Below are 16,625 nucleotides of genomic sequence, written 5' to 3' on the forward strand. Positions count from 1 at the left end.
GAAGATATACGGAGGGAGGTATATGGAATAAGTTATCATATCACCTTCGTTAGCTAGGATTAATTTGTGTAGGCAGAACGATTCTATTGGTGGCAGAACAAAAGCGGTGTAATACTACTCATTCCGGGCACAAGTACCTGCGTAGAGTAAAAATCCAGGGAGGAATTCCGGACCATCGATCTAGAAGGCCGCAAAACATTTGCCAGATTCCCATCCCACACGATAAAAATATTTTCAACTGCAAAAGGTTTGGGTTATGGGCCTAATCCGGGATCGAACCGGAGACCTCTTACATATGAATTTGGATGACCCAAAGCAAGAATTCTACCACTGAACTATCAGGCCAATTAATATGCCTAAATTTTACTCTTTTAGTATATATATCGTTGTCAAAGAAAAGCTTGATGCGTAAGCGAAATGGTTGGTTAAAAACTTGTCAGTGGGGCCGAGCTGAGTTGTACCCACACAGGAGCGGGGGAGCGGGAGAACGGCTCCACCAAAATAAATTGCTTCTAAAAGCCTTCTATATTGCTACATGATTTTCACTTAAAATGACATCGTTGTCCTTAGGAGGTTTTTCTTCCTTGAATAGATTCAGTATTGTGACTGAACTTGATTCACTAGCAAGTGCGTCTTATTTTCTGTGCTTTAGTGCTAGAAAGATCAATGCCGATGCCAATACTAATGCTAGTGATTGCTATTTGTTATTTACTTCTTCCGTACCTAGAGATATACGAGCTTTCCATTTCTATTAAGCTTTCTAATCTTCTTGATTCTACTCTATTCATTGTCTCCAGCAATCCTCCTGTCAAGCTACCAAAAATCCTCTCACGTTCCATCGACTCAGGACCATGCATGTTTATTACAAATGACTGACTTCATCATCTTCATTGCCTTGAGAGACACAGTCTTGCATTTGAAAGCAACTGCACGACCTTGTGATGACCAAGTGGAATTGCAACAATCAGCATTGAGCAAAATACTACGAGAGACTGGGGCTAGCGCGCCTGAATAGATGAAGTTTATTTGATGTACAGGTTTATTCTAATGAACTGGACTTGCAATATGGTCCGGAAAGTTGTATTATATCATGGGTGTCTTCACCCATAGACTTACCTGAACCTTGGGCAGACTATGGTCCAGCAATCAAAAGGATTGGAACATACAACTTCTTCCAATAAATATTTACATCATCTCAAAGGCTCAAGTAATTTTGTTATTAGATCGATCCAGAATTATGCATGCTTGAAGTCGGGAATAGTGTCCTCAGAATTTCAAAACTAGAATCTTAAAAATGGACTGCAGTCCGGACTATTGAAAAGACTGAATTGAAAACGAGCTTCTCGCACATGGTTCGAGTTTATCAACGATTGATATCTGATAATCACTGCGGTCATTCTCGATTATGATACTAGATTGGAATCTACTGAGTTCAACAGAGTTGTCATCGATACATTGCTATCTTTCCTCCTCGAGAGAGCTGGTTGTACAGCTTGGCCCTACATGATTTTCATCTACACTTTGGTCATACTATTTCGATATAATATCATGAAAGAACAAAATTCAAAGTCGAACGATGTCAAGACAGAGGCCATGCATTGACAATGTCAGTGTCCAGTAACCTTATTTTAAGTAAACGGCGGCTGTGGATCGTCATCGTATCTACGATTACCACCAATTCACTAGCTTATGTTTCATATTTTAACTTTAAGACTTCGAATCTACTCTATGCGATTGTTAACTTTAGTTCTCGTATAATACTAGCGACATAGGAATGGCCGAGGAAAAAGGGCAGAGAATAACCGACAATCTAGTACCATCTCCGAAAATAGAACACCTTTATTTGCATACCGGAACTCAATCCAGCTCAAGGTATCGTATACCTTCACCATCAGGCAAATGTCAAGACACATTGACAATACTGTATTGTCTCAAAAATGACGTCTAGAGGGACGTAGGATTATACTCGATCCCGTTTAATGCTGCTCATAAGAGAATTTTGGTGGATACGGCTATCATAACGATGGCTCGCTATCGAAAAGAGGAGTATTCGTTCATCGAGATGCCGACATTGTAGGGCTCAAATAGCTTGGCTTCGATCCGTTAGATCCATCCATAATACGAATATCCGATCGAGAGAAAGAATATGCTTTTGCGAAACGCTTAGGAAAGTTTTGGTGGAAAATAGCGCGATAGAGACAAAAGGTTCAATGGAGTACAACGTGTTACGAACGATTGAAACATTACGGAGCCAACTGTTTACGAACCGATAGATGTTTGGTTAGTAGATCAAGAGAGACTGGTTGCTTGAAATTCAGTATGAACAGGAAAGATAGCACACTGATGTTAGGAGATCGATGGTGACTAAGTGTAAGAGTAGGGTTAAAGACTAAAAGTGCATGGTTCTTGAGTGCTAGCGTACACGAAGATCCAGATTTTCCTGAGGAAATGCCGGCGCGGAAGTCACAATGTAATACTGTGGCGCCAATATCAATATGAATGCAGAAGATACCAAATCCGACAGAAGATACACATCTAGCCGGTGCCCGAAAAGACATCCAGAAATTTCAAGATACATGGCAATTCTCTAAACAGTGTCTTGGTGTGGAGACACAAGGCTCAGCTTCTGCAGGAGCAAGGATTATATTCTTCTAGAAGTATTCTAAGCGTTGATCATGAGCTGGTCAGCATGATCATTCGCCGCAAATGTACAGCAATGGGAATTCCGCCACTACTCTACCAGGAATGGCTCATGATACCTGTATGCCATTGGTTCTATAAACACTCCGTGATAGTTTTTTTCTTTCTAAATTCGAGTAATATCATCTACCCCGCAACCCAAACTAAACCTGCCAGCCTTGCATCTCCATTCCCTCTTGTTTGCTTCCCGGCAAGCGATATCCGTATTCCAAGACATCAGCACCGCATTAAACTTCTGAAATATTCACCATCTCCAGTCTTGTTTGTGACGTAAACTTAATCAGGCAGAGTGTAATATTTCTTGGCTTCATGTATGGTGACGTCGATCTGATTCGCTGAGCCTTGTGATAAACAATTACATGCAGCCATGGTCCATGAGTTGAAGAACAGTATATATATTAAAGTCGTAAAACTCTCGATATAACCTTAGAATAGCATCAAGATAGATGAAAATAACTAACTTCAAGTATCACGATGGCGGCACATGAATATTATAATCCTTCTTCACAAGCAATACCAGGTCCAGGTATATTGAAACCAACTGCTGGATATCCCACATCGGCATATCATCAACGAGCACAAGATGATACTGCAATGAATGAACGACCAGCATATCCGACACCTGCTGTCTACAATCCACGAGATTATTCACAACAACCACCATATCACCCACCTCCACCGCAAACTACGGACTACAATTCAACTCAACCCCCAGCTTACGGGTATGAAACTCCGTCTCAACAGCCTCATCAACGGGATGGACGATATCAATATCAGGCCGTAGAACCACACTCTTACCGAAACCTCCCCCCTCATCTTCGTCCTCGACGTTCCATATCTGAACCACCCGATCCCCACCATCTCGCTCAACACATCCCCGATTATCATCACCGCGGACGTTCAACATCTTCCTCTTATTCTTCCTCACTAGAAAGATCGCGATCACGAGCGAGAAATCGGGCTCACTCACGTTCTCGAGCTCGATCTACAAGATCGATGAGTCGATCTCGTCATAGACATTCACATACACACTCAAGAGCATCCAAGACTCGAGCTCGAAATTCTCATAAAGATAGAAATACATTTTTTGGAGCTTTTGGTGGGGGGTTGATTGGGGATTTGATAATGCCTGGGTTGGGGACATTGGGGGGAGCGATACTGGGAGGGGTCGGAGGTAGGGAAGCTGGTAGGAATGGACATAAGAATGAGAAGGGCGAGAAACCGGAAAGGAGGAGGCTTTTTGGAGGAAAAACTTATGAGGAGGAATGGAGGGAGGGAAGGATTGCGAGGGGCGAAATAAGTGGTTGAAGGATAAGGATGAGAGAATGGGGCATATGTATAAACCATTTAGAGATTCTTTTCTTGATGTATGATTATTTTAATAAGATACCATTCGTCGCTGCAATGTTTTGGTTTCGAGATGCCTGTATATCATATTCTTGACCATCAGTCTACATCTTGTGCTAAATGCAGTATGAAGTTGCCATCCTATGGAGGTAAGAGGATTACTCCCCATAACGCATTATTCTTTTGCAGATCGTCAAAGCCAAATTAAAGAAAAAGATATCTTATCAACAGACCAACCAGTACGAAGTAAAGAACCCGTTAATAAAGTTGGAGATCTTCAAACTCCCGGACCTTGCGGGAGCCAACATTAGTTAGCTTCGCTTAGCCTGACACTAGCCCCTTCATTCCCCACCACAGCGGTCCAATTACAGTTAAATCTGGCTATAAGGGCCTAAAAATTTCAAGGCCTCAATGCCCGTATTTAGCCTCGTTTTATGCCATCAGCCTAAAATTTCATCACGTGAATTTATGGGATTATCATGTGATAGGCCAAAAGCTTGGGCCACTACCACCAAATTTATTGGAATATTAGTACTATAATCTCTTATATAAAGGAATGCCCGTTTAAGTCAATTTCACTGCATAAATTTTCGAAAGGTTGGAAAAAAAAAGCCCGTAAAGCACGTGCCCGTATAGCCAGGTTTGACTGTAATACCCATTTCATCTCCACTCACACCCTCTAATTTGTACGAAATTTATTGAACGGATTACGCAGGAAATATTTCCATTAATCAAGAAAGACTTAGCAAATCTAAATTCATTTGCCACCAGTATCATAAATGAAAAGTTGAAAAAATAGCGTTTCAATGAACCACATGTTCACCTCAATCTCACCCAAGCAACCTGCAACTCCACCACGATGTATTCCTAGGTATCGTCGTATCCATCTATATAGCGGAGCAAAAGGAAATTGATCACTGGCGGTTTCGAACCGCCGACCTTGGCGTGCCAAACCTTGCTGTATGAACAGAGAAGATATTAGCACCACGCTCTAACCAACTGAGCTAAGCGACCAAACCATTGGTTGATTTGATGGAAGGGTATAGGCTGGGGCAGTACATGTTCAGAATTTTAAAGGAGTCACAGAGAAGAGACGAGAAAGAGGTGGAGGTGTTGTGGAGACAAGTGGATGGTGGGGAGTAAGTGGAAGCAGACGAAGGGGTTGATGTAATGGAAATAGGACTCACCTGGAGGCGGCATTGTGATATCCTGAAATCCAATTGTCCATACATCAGCCACCATAGACATAGAAGTTGTTCACTCACACAGAATGAGAACCAAGATGATGCGAACAGCTAGACAGACGTTCATGATAAAGGGTGATATCCATTTTTGAATGACTGCTACTGCAGCGAAAGCAAATCAACAATAATGATACATGCTTTCTCGTATACAATAAAGAGAAGATGCTCCCCAAGATGGAGCCCCGATAAGCGAAGAGTAGTAGTAGACAGACGCCCCAAAATACAAGTTCGTATACTCATCTTGTTCCATTCCAAAACCAGCGTGCGTAATTGTGTGATACCTTATGCGCCAATGCTATTTCCGTTCAACACTGTATAGAGGAAGAATAAATGGTGGGTGAAACTTTCACTTTTTGGCCTTTCTACCACGTTTCTTGGGCTCCGCCTTTTTCTCCTCTGGCTCTGGTTTTGCTTGTTCCTTTTTGTCTTCCTCTTCGTTTGGTTCCTCCGACTTTGGCTCTTCTGACGTTGGTTCCTTATTTTTGGATTTCTTTGCCGCAGGCTTCTCTTCTTCTTCAGACCCTTCATCATCCTCATCCGCTGCCTCATCACTAACGTTTTTTCTCTTTTCTGCTGGGGGCTTTGGATCTAACTTTTCTTGTTGTCGAGCGCTACTTCGCGTTCCTTGTCTTTGTACCTTCTTTTCCTTCTTTGGTGCAGCTTGTTTCTTTTGAACGGGTGCCTTCTTCTCGACTTGTTGGTCTTCTGTCTTGTCGTCCGATCCATTTACTTTTCCATCAGCGGTCTCCTTGCCATGACCGTTCTTCTCCTTCGCGGACTCTTTCAATTCAGCAGCTTTCTCCTCCTCGGATTTCTTCTCAGGTGCTCCTTTCGTGGGTTTGTCTTTAGATCCGGGTTCATTTTCGTAATCACCTCCTTCAGCTTCATATTCTTGACCGATCTTCTTGGCCTGAAGTGATAGTTTGTAATTAGTATATGGCACCACGTAAGAGGAATTTGAGATGAAAACAATGATGGTTGGAACCTCGGAATACTGGTTGCTAGGGGATCAGATGACTTACCTTCCATGCAGCCATCTTTCCTTTACCACTACCATCTTTATTTGTTTCTTGCTTTACTTCTGTTTTGGTAGATGTTAAGAACGGATCGGACACAATCAAAGTCAAGGGAGATTTTAAAGCGGTCTTGGGATCACGAGGGGGGAAAGGAAAAGAAAGTTCTTTACTTTCAGTGATGTCCTTCTTGAGCTTGGGATCAGTTGGTTTCCCTTTAGCAGAAGGCATATTTGCGATGGCGGCGATATGAATCCAAAGTTTTATATAGAGAAATCGTCAATGATGAATGCCTTGATGGATGTAGATTGTATGCACACGGAATATCCTTAATTTTAATTACAGATGACAAAATAAATGGAATTTGGTTGAAAAGGCATAAACAATGAGATCGGGAAAGAGCGAGGTTGGGAAAGAGGAGAACCAAATCAATGTCGTCAGTGTATGGCGCCTGCACCTGCACCTGCACCTGCACCTGCAAGGGATAAACCAAATAGGGGCTAATTATAGGCTTGTCTTTGTTTTAACGACGTGATGAGATTGTGTGCTGTCCAATATCCAATTCATGCCAAGTCAAATACAACTCGATAAACTTAACCTACTCGTCTAAATTATTTGCATATAAGTAACGAGAAACGTGAATTGTCATGCCCCGATGCTCTCTACCAAGTACAATTGAGTATCAAAGAATGATCCATAAATGATCCTGTATTTGACATTGAACAGATGGATTGAAGCCTAACACCTTTCACCACCATTTCGCACCGGATTCAACTCAAATGCCTGAATTAGACGGGCATTTGGAGTTACTAGATGGACCACTCTCATTGACTGAGCTCGCCCACGCCTGGAGTCACCTAGTTGGAAGGGCTCTGATCATTGAATCACTGTCAAATTGCATTCCTCAAGTGAGAAACTCCTACTGGATTAGATTGTTTTCTCCTCACTCATAGAACTTCTAACAAGGAACGTCGTACACGAATGCGATTGGAAAAAAGCATGTTGACATTCATTGATACATCAAGTACCCTCAAACCAAGCCTATCTTCCCTCCTCAACTTCTGCATCGTTTATTCTCATTCTGTTCATCCATCATACGAGAAAGAAGTAGATGCATACCTGCCTTAGATGCTGAGAAATATCTGTGGTGTGAAGGAGCATTGAAGTATAGGTAAGATGGCAATACCAGACAGAGCCACCGAACCATGGTGCACTACATCAGATGAACAAGAGAATTGAAGTGCGATGGCTATACGCGTTGACTGACCTAGTGGTCTAGAGCATCTCCTCGCATAATCAATATATACTAGTTCCTACATCCAGAATTCTTTGGCCATTTTCATTAACTTTAGTTCGATAAAAGTTTGTTGAGCTACGCATCACATTAGACAAAGAGGAATGCATTTGGAACGTGCTGGATATTATGGTTCTTGAAGACCCTCCAGGATAAATATTCATAGAATGTCATTCACTAAGAACAGTTTAATGAGTCTCTATTCCACCCCATACTTCACTATGAGAACACTAGATTAGATTAAAAATCCATTCCAACTGCCTCGGCACGGTTCGGCGCGTCTCCAACAATATCGACGCGTACAATACTTTAGTCTATGTGAATGATAACCATCTGAAAACAACTTTAATGGTACAACTTCAAGTACGGCGGGGAAAAAGTAACATCAAGCTCGAATAATTAACACGAGATGACGCATCGACTTCATTCCGAGTCGGCAAAGAAAAGGATGTCGACGGTCAAGACTACGAAGCCAAAACCATCTTATGAAGAGTAGGTTCTCTTAACAATCTCACAAGTCACATATCAATATTGTCTTATACCTTAGAATACCATATCTAACCAAAGTTCAACAGCATGCTCGACAGTCCTATAATAGACCTCCACATCGGACCCAAACGCAAAAAATTCAGCATCCACCGCGGACTCCTCTGCGCCAAATCTCCCTTCTTCGCAGACATCTTTCTAAACAACGATGAACTCAGCGAAGAGAAAGAAGACCACTATCTACCCAAAATTAGCTCGGAACATTTTGCCATCATCATGAAATGGCTATATCGCGGTACTCTAGACGCTGGATTCGAAAACGAAGGAAATAAACCAAGTTGCGCAGCAATAGAAGTCTACGCATTGGCGCATCAACTAGGAATGACAGAAATGATGGATAAAGTGTTGACTGGCTTAGGAAGAAGATATGTGGAGAAAAGGTTTACGCCGAATGTCTTTGCGATTGAGTTGGCGTTTGAGTTAACGGAACCGATAGGCCCAAAAGATCGGGATTGCGGACTGAGGAGATGGATGGCAAGATGGTATGCTATTATGCTACTTTTTCCAGAAGGAGTTTCGTCGACGGCTGGAAATAGTATCTCGGAGGATAGTTTGGCTGATTTGGGATTGAGGTTTCCGTCTCTATATAAAAGTGTAGTTAGACTTTTGAGAGGGGCGGAAGGATGGAAAGATGTTAGGACTAAATTTTATGATGAAAAAGTATGTTCTTTTCATGAACATGAAGCTGGGGATAAAAGTTGTGAAGATGTAGGAAAGTTTTGGGGCATTTTCAGAAGTAAGGAGACTGAGGCTGGGTGGATGTCAGTGAGTAGAGGGAAAATCTAAGAGGAACCTGGATGTATGTATAGTTAGGATCTTTGACGGCGCATTGGGTGGAAGGATGTTGTACAAATCATTATCGATCATGACACCCGTTTGGAGTTTGAGCCTAGGATATGTACAAAGCTCTAAGGTACCATTTGCTTGAAATCATTTTGCCCAAATACAATGAAGGTTACATATGTAGATAGCCATATGAAATTTACGTCACATAGTGTCTGTAGCTAAGTTGGGGGCTACGAAGGTACACTCCAGTTCCAGATAAAAGTATGCTCGCGTGCGCGCCGCCGAGGAAAGCTTGTTAGTCAAGTACGATTGTTCTTGTAGATTCTTTTTGGGAGGAAGTATTTAAAGCCTAGCATAGATCGCTCATTCGAACGGTGCTTGGTTAAAAACAACATGGAAGACTTTCACCAATTAGAAAAACAAACAATGTCGTAAATCGTCCTTCGTTGAAAGTGCGAACCTTGATCTATGAACAGGTTCATCGTCCTGCCAATATAGACTGCACAAGCCGCACTGATATCGACCGCAAAAATCGCAAAGAGGGGAGAATTCCGCCGTCGCAGTAACACCACCAAATACAAAGTATCTCCATGCCGTAACATTTAGAAATTGACCACCACAAGCCAATTAACCATACATAATAGTAATGATCCCTTGAAGATCCTGCCTCCTCTCAAGCCGTAGTCCTTCACCTCTCCATCTCTTCACTACTTCTTGGCTGGGTACTTGGTCTTGAAAAGGTACGAGCTCAAGTAATAGTCTCCAACAGCCAAAGCACCCACAACACCAGCCCACGCACCCACGACCTTCCATGTCAACTCTCCCTTGGCGTATTTTGAGTATGCTCCGAATCCCAATCCAGCGCTCAATGCTGCCACGGCGATCGCATTTCCAATCACGACTGGGTTATCACTGTTCTCTTGAACACGGCTCTTGCCCTTCTTCGATTTCTTGGAAGCGGCATCCTTTGCAGCGCGAAGCTTAGCCTCAATCTGTTCAGCTTCTTGCTCGAGACGGTTGGCTTGTGTCTCGGTTTGGACTGGCTGTGATTGGAAGTCTGAAGGAACAGTGTGCACCGAATCGGTGTCGACGTCAATTAAGGAGGAGGTGGAGGCACTTTCGGTGGGGATGACAGATGGTGGGGCAGGAGCACGTTTCTGTGGTGGGATGATTAGTTCTTGACCTGAATGAGTAGTAAATATCGTCGGAGGTAGAAGGGATTCCTTTGACGACGATGAGAAAGGAGACACGGGTGGAGAGGATACAAAGTAAATATAGAGGAGCTTAAGAGAAATTCAAACATACCTCCTCATCAGTCTGTTGTGGACCTGAAGCTGCTGCTTGTGCGTAAGACATCTTTGATATGGTATGATTAGGTATGATGGATGAAAAGATGTACGTTTGATGTAGGAATTTGCGGATGGTTTTCCGAGAGGATGTTGAGTATATCAAGAAGGATGTTTTAAGTTGACGAGAAATAGCTGGAGAAGTATGGAAAGGATAAAATGTCGTGTGCGAACAAGGGAAACATGTGAGAAACCGGGAAAGATTTCGATGAACGTGTGGCTATGGCTTGTGGATGTGGCTCAAGCTGGATCTTCTCGCTTAAAGTGGATTTTCATCTGTTGACGTAGGCGGCTCATCAAATGGAACGAGATGGATTCTAGACTGTAGACTGTAGACTGTAGACTCTCTCGACTCGAGATTTGGGTATGAAAGCACGCATACAACACAAGAACCAACAATGAAAATGTCCTAGCACACACGATACTAACCTTATATTATCTCTCAATATACGTTGTCGGCGATATCAAAATGATAAGGAAATGGTAGTTGGGGGAACTTTCGTGATCATAGATCCGTGCCTAATCAGTACATGGTTTATTCTCTATTGACTAATAGGTAAGGTTACTCTTGAACATAACTGAAGGTTCTTGTCAAGTATCACAACACTGCATACTGCATACTACGTCTCCCATCTACTACATAGGTACAAATCGACAACATTCAAACTATTATAGTGGAGTCTTCATATATCATACATACAAAATAACAGGAATGCCCAAAAGTTTCGTCTTTTTTTGGTATTACATTTGTACACTAAAATTACAGTCTAAAAGGACTTATTTCTTTGTTGTAGCATCATGGGCCGCTCGTGGTAATAGTTCTCCCCCCTCATCCCCCGAATTTTGTGTAGACTCAGGTGTTGTGCTGTCTCGACTATCCCTATGTTTCTCTTCTGTTGAACTTGAATTGGACTCGGTAGCTCTTTGCGCAATTGGCTTTGTTGGCTCGGATTTTCCTTCGGACTTCTTCTCGGTTGTTTCCTCAGGTTTCGTTGATGCCGAGGCCTTTTGTGACAACGGTTCTGAGCCACCCTCCTCTGATCCATTTGCCGCTTCTCTTGCTCGAAGTTCCTCCTCTATCTCATCCTCCTCGTTCTCCAATTCTGATGCATACATCTCTGGATGAGCTCGGAAGCAATCTTGCATTCCCCTAGATATTATTAGTCATGATCTATCGTCGACGTTCCAGACCTGCAGACTCACTTGAACTTTTCTATACATTCAACACCCTTTGGCTCTTCAGTAGAGTGAACAAAACAGCTAAAGGCAGCTTTGAACTCCTCTCCACAAGGTCCATGTGCCATTCCTCCCAAACAAGGACAATCCCAATTGATTTCACCAGTTTCCGGGTTGAATGCGCCTTGTTGACCAGCTTCATCTTCTAGTCCTTCCATCTCTCCTTCCTCCTCAGCTCCATCTTCTGCAGCAACTGCTTTCGCGGCCGACTCGTGTTCCCTCTTCTCTTGTTCTGCTGCTAGTTCAGCTTGTCGTTTTCGCTTTTCCTCAATTACCGCATCGAGAGTGGGTAAATCCGATTCTCGAACTCTGTGTATTGATTCATCTAATTTTTGAATGGCTGTTGTGCCAATCAGCATCTCCTTGAGATTCGCCTCCTAGTTGCTAGTATTCTCATACCTTCTGGTTCTTCGGCGAAAACATTGCTCGTGTTATACCAGTAAACTCCTGCGCCTGCCAATGCCCATCTTGCAGCACTACTTTTCCAACTTCGGGACTTTTGTGAGGGTGGTGCTGTGCTTAAGAATCGTCGAGCCGAATTGGTATTAATGACAGATTTAGACTGTGGTCGTGAGCATTTCGGCGCAACTCTCAAAACTGATTTGAACATGCTGGGCTAAAGTTGGGAAAAAGACTGCGAAGATGAAATTACTCAAACGAAATATTAGGAATCTCAAAGAATAGCAGACTCGAGTTATGAACGGCGTGTTTGTAAGCATCTCTGGATTTTCCGAATCACCGAATCAAGAAAATATCTGGATCATGTGATTGTCGATAAGATAAGATATCGTCGCAAGTGTAGGTTCTTAACCTTCTCATCCCACCAAGCAGAATGTTTAGTTTTCTCCTACTTCCTTATTGTAGCCCCTCATGATAACAGCGCTAGGTAGTTTACACTGCCAGATATAGTCTTTTCATTTTCTTCTCTTTGCTAGGACATTACAAGCTGAAAGGTTAATGGTCAATTTCGTTCAGCATCTACACACCTTCCCTCTCCTAGAACCTTCACCAACGCTATAAAATTATGGACTCCCAAAATTTTGTCACTTGGCATCCTGCTGATATATTCTCCGATCACCCAGCGGATCATAAAGAGTTCGCGCTCATTGTCTTGAATCAGCCTCTGGAGCTGCCTTCTAACATCTACAAGAAGTTGTGGGATAATGCTGTCTACCATATCGCAGCTGATGGTGGTGCAAACCAAGTTTATGACAGGAATCACAAGAAGCCATTCGATGGAAATTCCTTAGACCCAGCCCTCCAAGATGAAAGAAAGGCTGAAACCCATCTTGACATTGATACTATCATTGGCGACTTCGATTCCATGTCTCCCAACCTCTTCAAATATTTTGAGGATACTGGCACCGAAATCATTAAAGATGGCGATCAGTATTCCACAGACTTTACCAAAGCAGTGCGATATGTCAAAAGTTTTGAGCAACCTGTTGACTCGGAAAGGACTCCTCCATGTTCCCATCGTCAGAAGAAACTCGATCAACTCAAGCAATTACCCAGACCTCTCGATATCATTTGCCTTGGAGGTTTAGGTGGAAGAGTAGATCAGGCTCTCTCACAACTTCACCATCTTTACATGTTCCAGCAGGAACCAAATTATTCTAAGGGCAAAATGTATCTGGTTTCTAGTGAAGCTATAACTTTTGTTCTCAAGGCTGGAAAACACAAAATAAAGATCAAGGAAGAGGGCAAATTGCTGAGATTGGGAAAACACATTGGAATATTACCTGTCAAAGAACCTTCGACCATAACCACGCAAGGCTTAGAGTGGGATGTGACAGATTGGAAGACAGAATTTGGAGGTGATATAAGTACTAGCAACCATGCGAGGGAGGATTGGGCGACCATTGAAACGACAAAAGATGTAGTATTCACCATCGATTTTGTTCTCAACAAGATGGATGAATAAGATCAACTTCGCCTGGACTAGCGATTCGATGATCCCAAGGCCTGAGCACAGACGAGTGAACATGATTTCAGTACCCCTGATTTGCCAAATACACTTTAAGGCGGTGTTCGCAAAAGGGGAGTCAATCTTGTTTATATTGTCCACACCCTTCATTGTTCTGGACGAGCAATAAGGTGAGACCAGTGTGCTTTAGTCTTGGGCGCCGTTGTTACCCATCAGTCTGACTCTCACGCGCATATATGCGCTTCTCCTAGATACCCGTCTTGTCCATTAGACTCCTAGAACATAATATCTCGTTGTATATTCTCGATTGCTTGTTTACTTTCGGTGACAATTCACTTCGTCATCATTTATCATTCCACGAACCAAAGGATTCTAGAAAATCTATAGTAATTGAGTCAAAAGCCAACTTGGCAACATCAATGAGTATTTATACATACATATACAAATCCAAATCTTTGGAACGGTTCTTCATAAATACTGTCAGACTGTATTTGATCAAACATCTAACTAGTAGATCTCTCTTCTCTCTTTCTCCACGAAAAACCCCATGTTGCCAATGGTCCATTGCCCCTCCCTAAACTATTCTTAGGTTAGCGCCTTCCGATAAGGTCAAGCCCACCATCCCGATAAGATGCAACAACCAAATTTTTCTTCTTTCCGATATTTTTCCTTCAGAGTCATATTCGATTGATTCCGACCTTCACAACCCATATTCCTTTCATTCAATCTTCACCCTCGCTCTCTCATATATCCTCATATCTTCGCAGATTCTCCTACCAATAATTCAAAATGGCTCCTACAGCTGCTGAGATTGAACCTCACAAGGTTTATGACACTATTCTTACTCTGGATTTTGGATCCCAATACACTCACCTTATTACCAGACGTTTGCGCGAACTCAATGTCTACTCTGAAATGCTTCCATGTACCCAAAAGCTTGCAGATCTCGAATGGAAGCCAAAAGGTATCATTTTGTCCGGAGGACCATACTCAGTATATGAGGACGGTGCACCACACGTTGACCCCGCATTCTTTGAACTTGGAGTTCCTATTCTCGGTATATGCTATGGAATGCAAGAGATTGCTTATAGAATTAGCAAAGACAACGTCATTGCTGGCACAGCCCGCGAATACGGACATGCTGATTTGAAAGCAAAGAAGATTGATAACGGACATGTCGACCAATTGTTCGCAGGATTAGAGGACGATGTTAAAGTCTGGATGAGTCATGGTGATAAATTGGGTGCATTGCCAGATGGATTTCATACTATTGCTACAACTACAAACTCTGAATACGCAGCAATTGCGCACGAGAGTCAACACATCTATGGTATGGGAATTTAGATCTATCTATTTGGAGAATCGTTTTCCCCCGAATCAAAACTAAAGAAACTCTAGGTCTTCAATTCCACCCCGAAGTTACCCACACCGAAAATGGAATTCAGCTCCTCAAGAATTTCGCCGTCGGTATCTGCGGAGCTCGAACAAACTGGACTATGGCAAAATTCGTGGATCAAGAGATCGCTAGAATCCGTACATTGGTTGGAGAGAAGGGTCAAGTCTTGGGTGCTGTCAGTGGAGGTGTTGATTCAACCGTCGCTGCAAAATTAATGCACGAGGCTATTGGAGACCGATTCCATGCCGTCCTCGTCAACAACGGTGTTATGAGATTGAATGAGTGCGAACAAGTACGAAAGACATTGACAGAAAATCTCGGCATTAATTTGATTGTCGCAGATGCATCTGAAGATTTCCTCGATGGCCTTGCCGGACTCGATGAGCCAGAAGCAAAGAGAAAATTCATTGGAGGCAAATTCATTGATGTTTTCGAAGCCGAAGCCAAAAAGATTGAAGATGCAGCAGCCAACTCCGACAAAGCAGGCAAGATTGAGTTCTTCTTGCAAGGAACCTTATATCCAGATGTTATTGAAAGTATTTCGTTCAAGGGCCCTTCCGCGACTATCAAAACTCATCACAACGTTGGTGGTCTTCCAAAACGCATGACAGAGGGTCAAGGACTCAAACTTATCGAACCTTTGAGAGAATTGTTCAAGGACGAAGTTAGACAATTGGGAAGAGAGTTAGGCATTGCCCATGAACTCGTTATGCGCCATCCTTTCCCAGGTCCAGGTATTGCCATTCGTGTCTTGGGGGAAGTTACTCGTGAACGTGTCGAAATGGCTAGAAAAGCCGACCACATCTTCATCTCTATGATCAGAGAGGCAGGCCTCTATGATAACATTGGACAAGCTTTTGCAGCTGTTGACCCAAGTAGAGCTGTTGGTGTTATGGGTGACAAGAGAATGTATGGAAACATCATTATTTTGAGAGCAGTTCAAACCACCGATTTCATGACTGCCATCGCATATCCTTTTGAGAATGCATTCTTGTCTCGGGTTTCTACAAGAATTATCAACGAGGTTCACGGTGTGTGCAGAGTCGTGTATGACTACACTAGCAAGCCTCCTGGAACTATCGAGTTGGAATAAATGTCAAATTTTGTGTTTTAGGCGTTACCTTGGTACATGCATACCTTTCGATTATAGATACTCCAAACCGGTATTAAGAATGAAAAAAACCAGAAGTTATAATTTAAGAATTTCAATATTATGGGAGTTTGTGATTGTGTATGATAAATTGCTGATGTAAAACAACTTAGCATGGATAATGAAGATGTATTACGCGGGCATTGATATATCTTGCCCTTAAAAGGTAGGTATCATACCACCTACTCGAGTAGTATCACTATGGCTTGAGGAAGATCTCATGTTCGACCAACCACGAAGACAAGATAATACAGCTGATTTCAAGGTCTCCAAGGTGTAAGTACCTTGGTAGGTAGGCACGAGCCCTCATAATTACACGGACAATAAATACCGATGGCCAGGTTATTTTCATGTTCACCAAATATAGATATTTATCATGTATTTTGTTATAAGTTAGGTATTAGTGAATGATTACCTAATCTTTCAAAATAAAGTTCAATTATTATAAAAACATGAAATCATATAGTTAACTATTCATTCAGTCTTATCCTTGGTGAATGTTTGATTGTTTCCTTTCCATACATTTCCATTTTTCCCTATGCACAGCCTCCTCCCCATAAATCCTCCCTTCCAACCCATTTGATCATCTCCCATCTCCCAACATCCGAAACAGTAGCTCGGCATCTATGCGCCTCTATTA

The 16,625-nt window shown here is 42.5% G+C and overlaps 7 protein-coding genes across 7 annotated transcripts; 4 read left to right on the plus strand and 3 right to left on the minus strand.

Moving 5' to 3' along the window:
- Positions 1 to 3,174: 3,174 nt before the first annotated feature.
- EAF01_006845 (uncharacterized protein) lies at positions 3,175 to 4,008 on the plus strand (the record flags this gene model as incomplete). Its single annotated transcript, XM_038915099.1, has 1 exon — positions 3,175 to 4,008. One exon carries the CDS (start codon positions 3,175 to 3,177, stop codon positions 4,006 to 4,008), a length of 834 nt encoding a protein of 277 aa, XP_038770054.1.
- Positions 4,009 to 5,637: 1,629 nt separating this feature from the next.
- On the minus strand, positions 5,638 to 6,535 carry EAF01_006846 (uncharacterized protein; the record flags this gene model as incomplete). Its single annotated transcript, XM_038915100.1, has 2 exons — positions 5,638 to 6,201; positions 6,314 to 6,535. 2 exons carry the CDS (start codon positions 6,533 to 6,535, stop codon positions 5,638 to 5,640), a joined length of 786 nt encoding a protein of 261 aa, XP_038770055.1.
- Positions 6,536 to 8,007: 1,472 nt separating this feature from the next.
- On the plus strand, positions 8,008 to 8,930 carry EAF01_006847 (uncharacterized protein; the record flags this gene model as incomplete). The annotated part of the gene is made up of 2 exons (XM_038915101.1): positions 8,008 to 8,090; positions 8,174 to 8,930. 2 exons carry the CDS (start codon positions 8,008 to 8,010, stop codon positions 8,928 to 8,930), a joined length of 840 nt encoding a protein of 279 aa, XP_038770056.1.
- A 707-nt stretch (positions 8,931 to 9,637) lies between these two features.
- Positions 9,638 to 10,286, minus strand: EAF01_006848 (uncharacterized protein; the record flags this gene model as incomplete). The annotated part of the gene is made up of 2 exons (XM_038915102.1): positions 9,638 to 10,087; positions 10,236 to 10,286. The coding sequence occupies 2 exons, from the start codon at positions 10,284 to 10,286 to the stop codon at positions 9,638 to 9,640; spliced, it is 501 nt and encodes a 166-aa protein (XP_038770057.1).
- Positions 10,287 to 11,053: 767 nt separating this feature from the next.
- EAF01_006849 (uncharacterized protein) lies at positions 11,054 to 12,122 on the minus strand (the record flags this gene model as incomplete). Its single annotated transcript, XM_038915103.1, has 3 exons — positions 11,054 to 11,426; positions 11,480 to 11,852; positions 11,912 to 12,122. 3 exons carry the CDS (start codon positions 12,120 to 12,122, stop codon positions 11,054 to 11,056), a joined length of 957 nt encoding a protein of 318 aa, XP_038770058.1.
- A 414-nt stretch (positions 12,123 to 12,536) lies between these two features.
- Positions 12,537 to 13,436, plus strand: EAF01_006850 (uncharacterized protein; the record flags this gene model as incomplete). The annotated part of the gene is made up of 1 exon (XM_038915104.1): positions 12,537 to 13,436. One exon carries the CDS (start codon positions 12,537 to 12,539, stop codon positions 13,434 to 13,436), a length of 900 nt encoding a protein of 299 aa, XP_038770059.1.
- Positions 13,437 to 14,102: 666 nt separating this feature from the next.
- Positions 14,103 to 16,080, plus strand: EAF01_006851 (uncharacterized protein). The gene is made up of 2 exons (XM_038915105.1): positions 14,103 to 14,769; positions 14,838 to 16,080. The coding sequence occupies exons 1-2, from the start codon at positions 14,229 to 14,231 to the stop codon at positions 15,926 to 15,928; spliced, it is 1,632 nt and encodes a 543-aa protein (XP_038770060.1). The 5' UTR covers positions 14,103 to 14,228; the 3' UTR covers positions 15,929 to 16,080.
- The last annotated feature ends 545 nt before the right edge of the window (positions 16,081 to 16,625 follow it).

The sequence above is a fragment of the Botrytis porri genome (genome assembly GCF_014898465.1).
Source record: "Botrytis porri strain MUCL 3234 chromosome Unknown BPOR_008, whole genome shotgun sequence".
In the NCBI taxonomy this organism is placed as follows: domain Eukaryota; kingdom Fungi; phylum Ascomycota; class Leotiomycetes; order Helotiales; family Sclerotiniaceae; genus Botrytis; species Botrytis porri.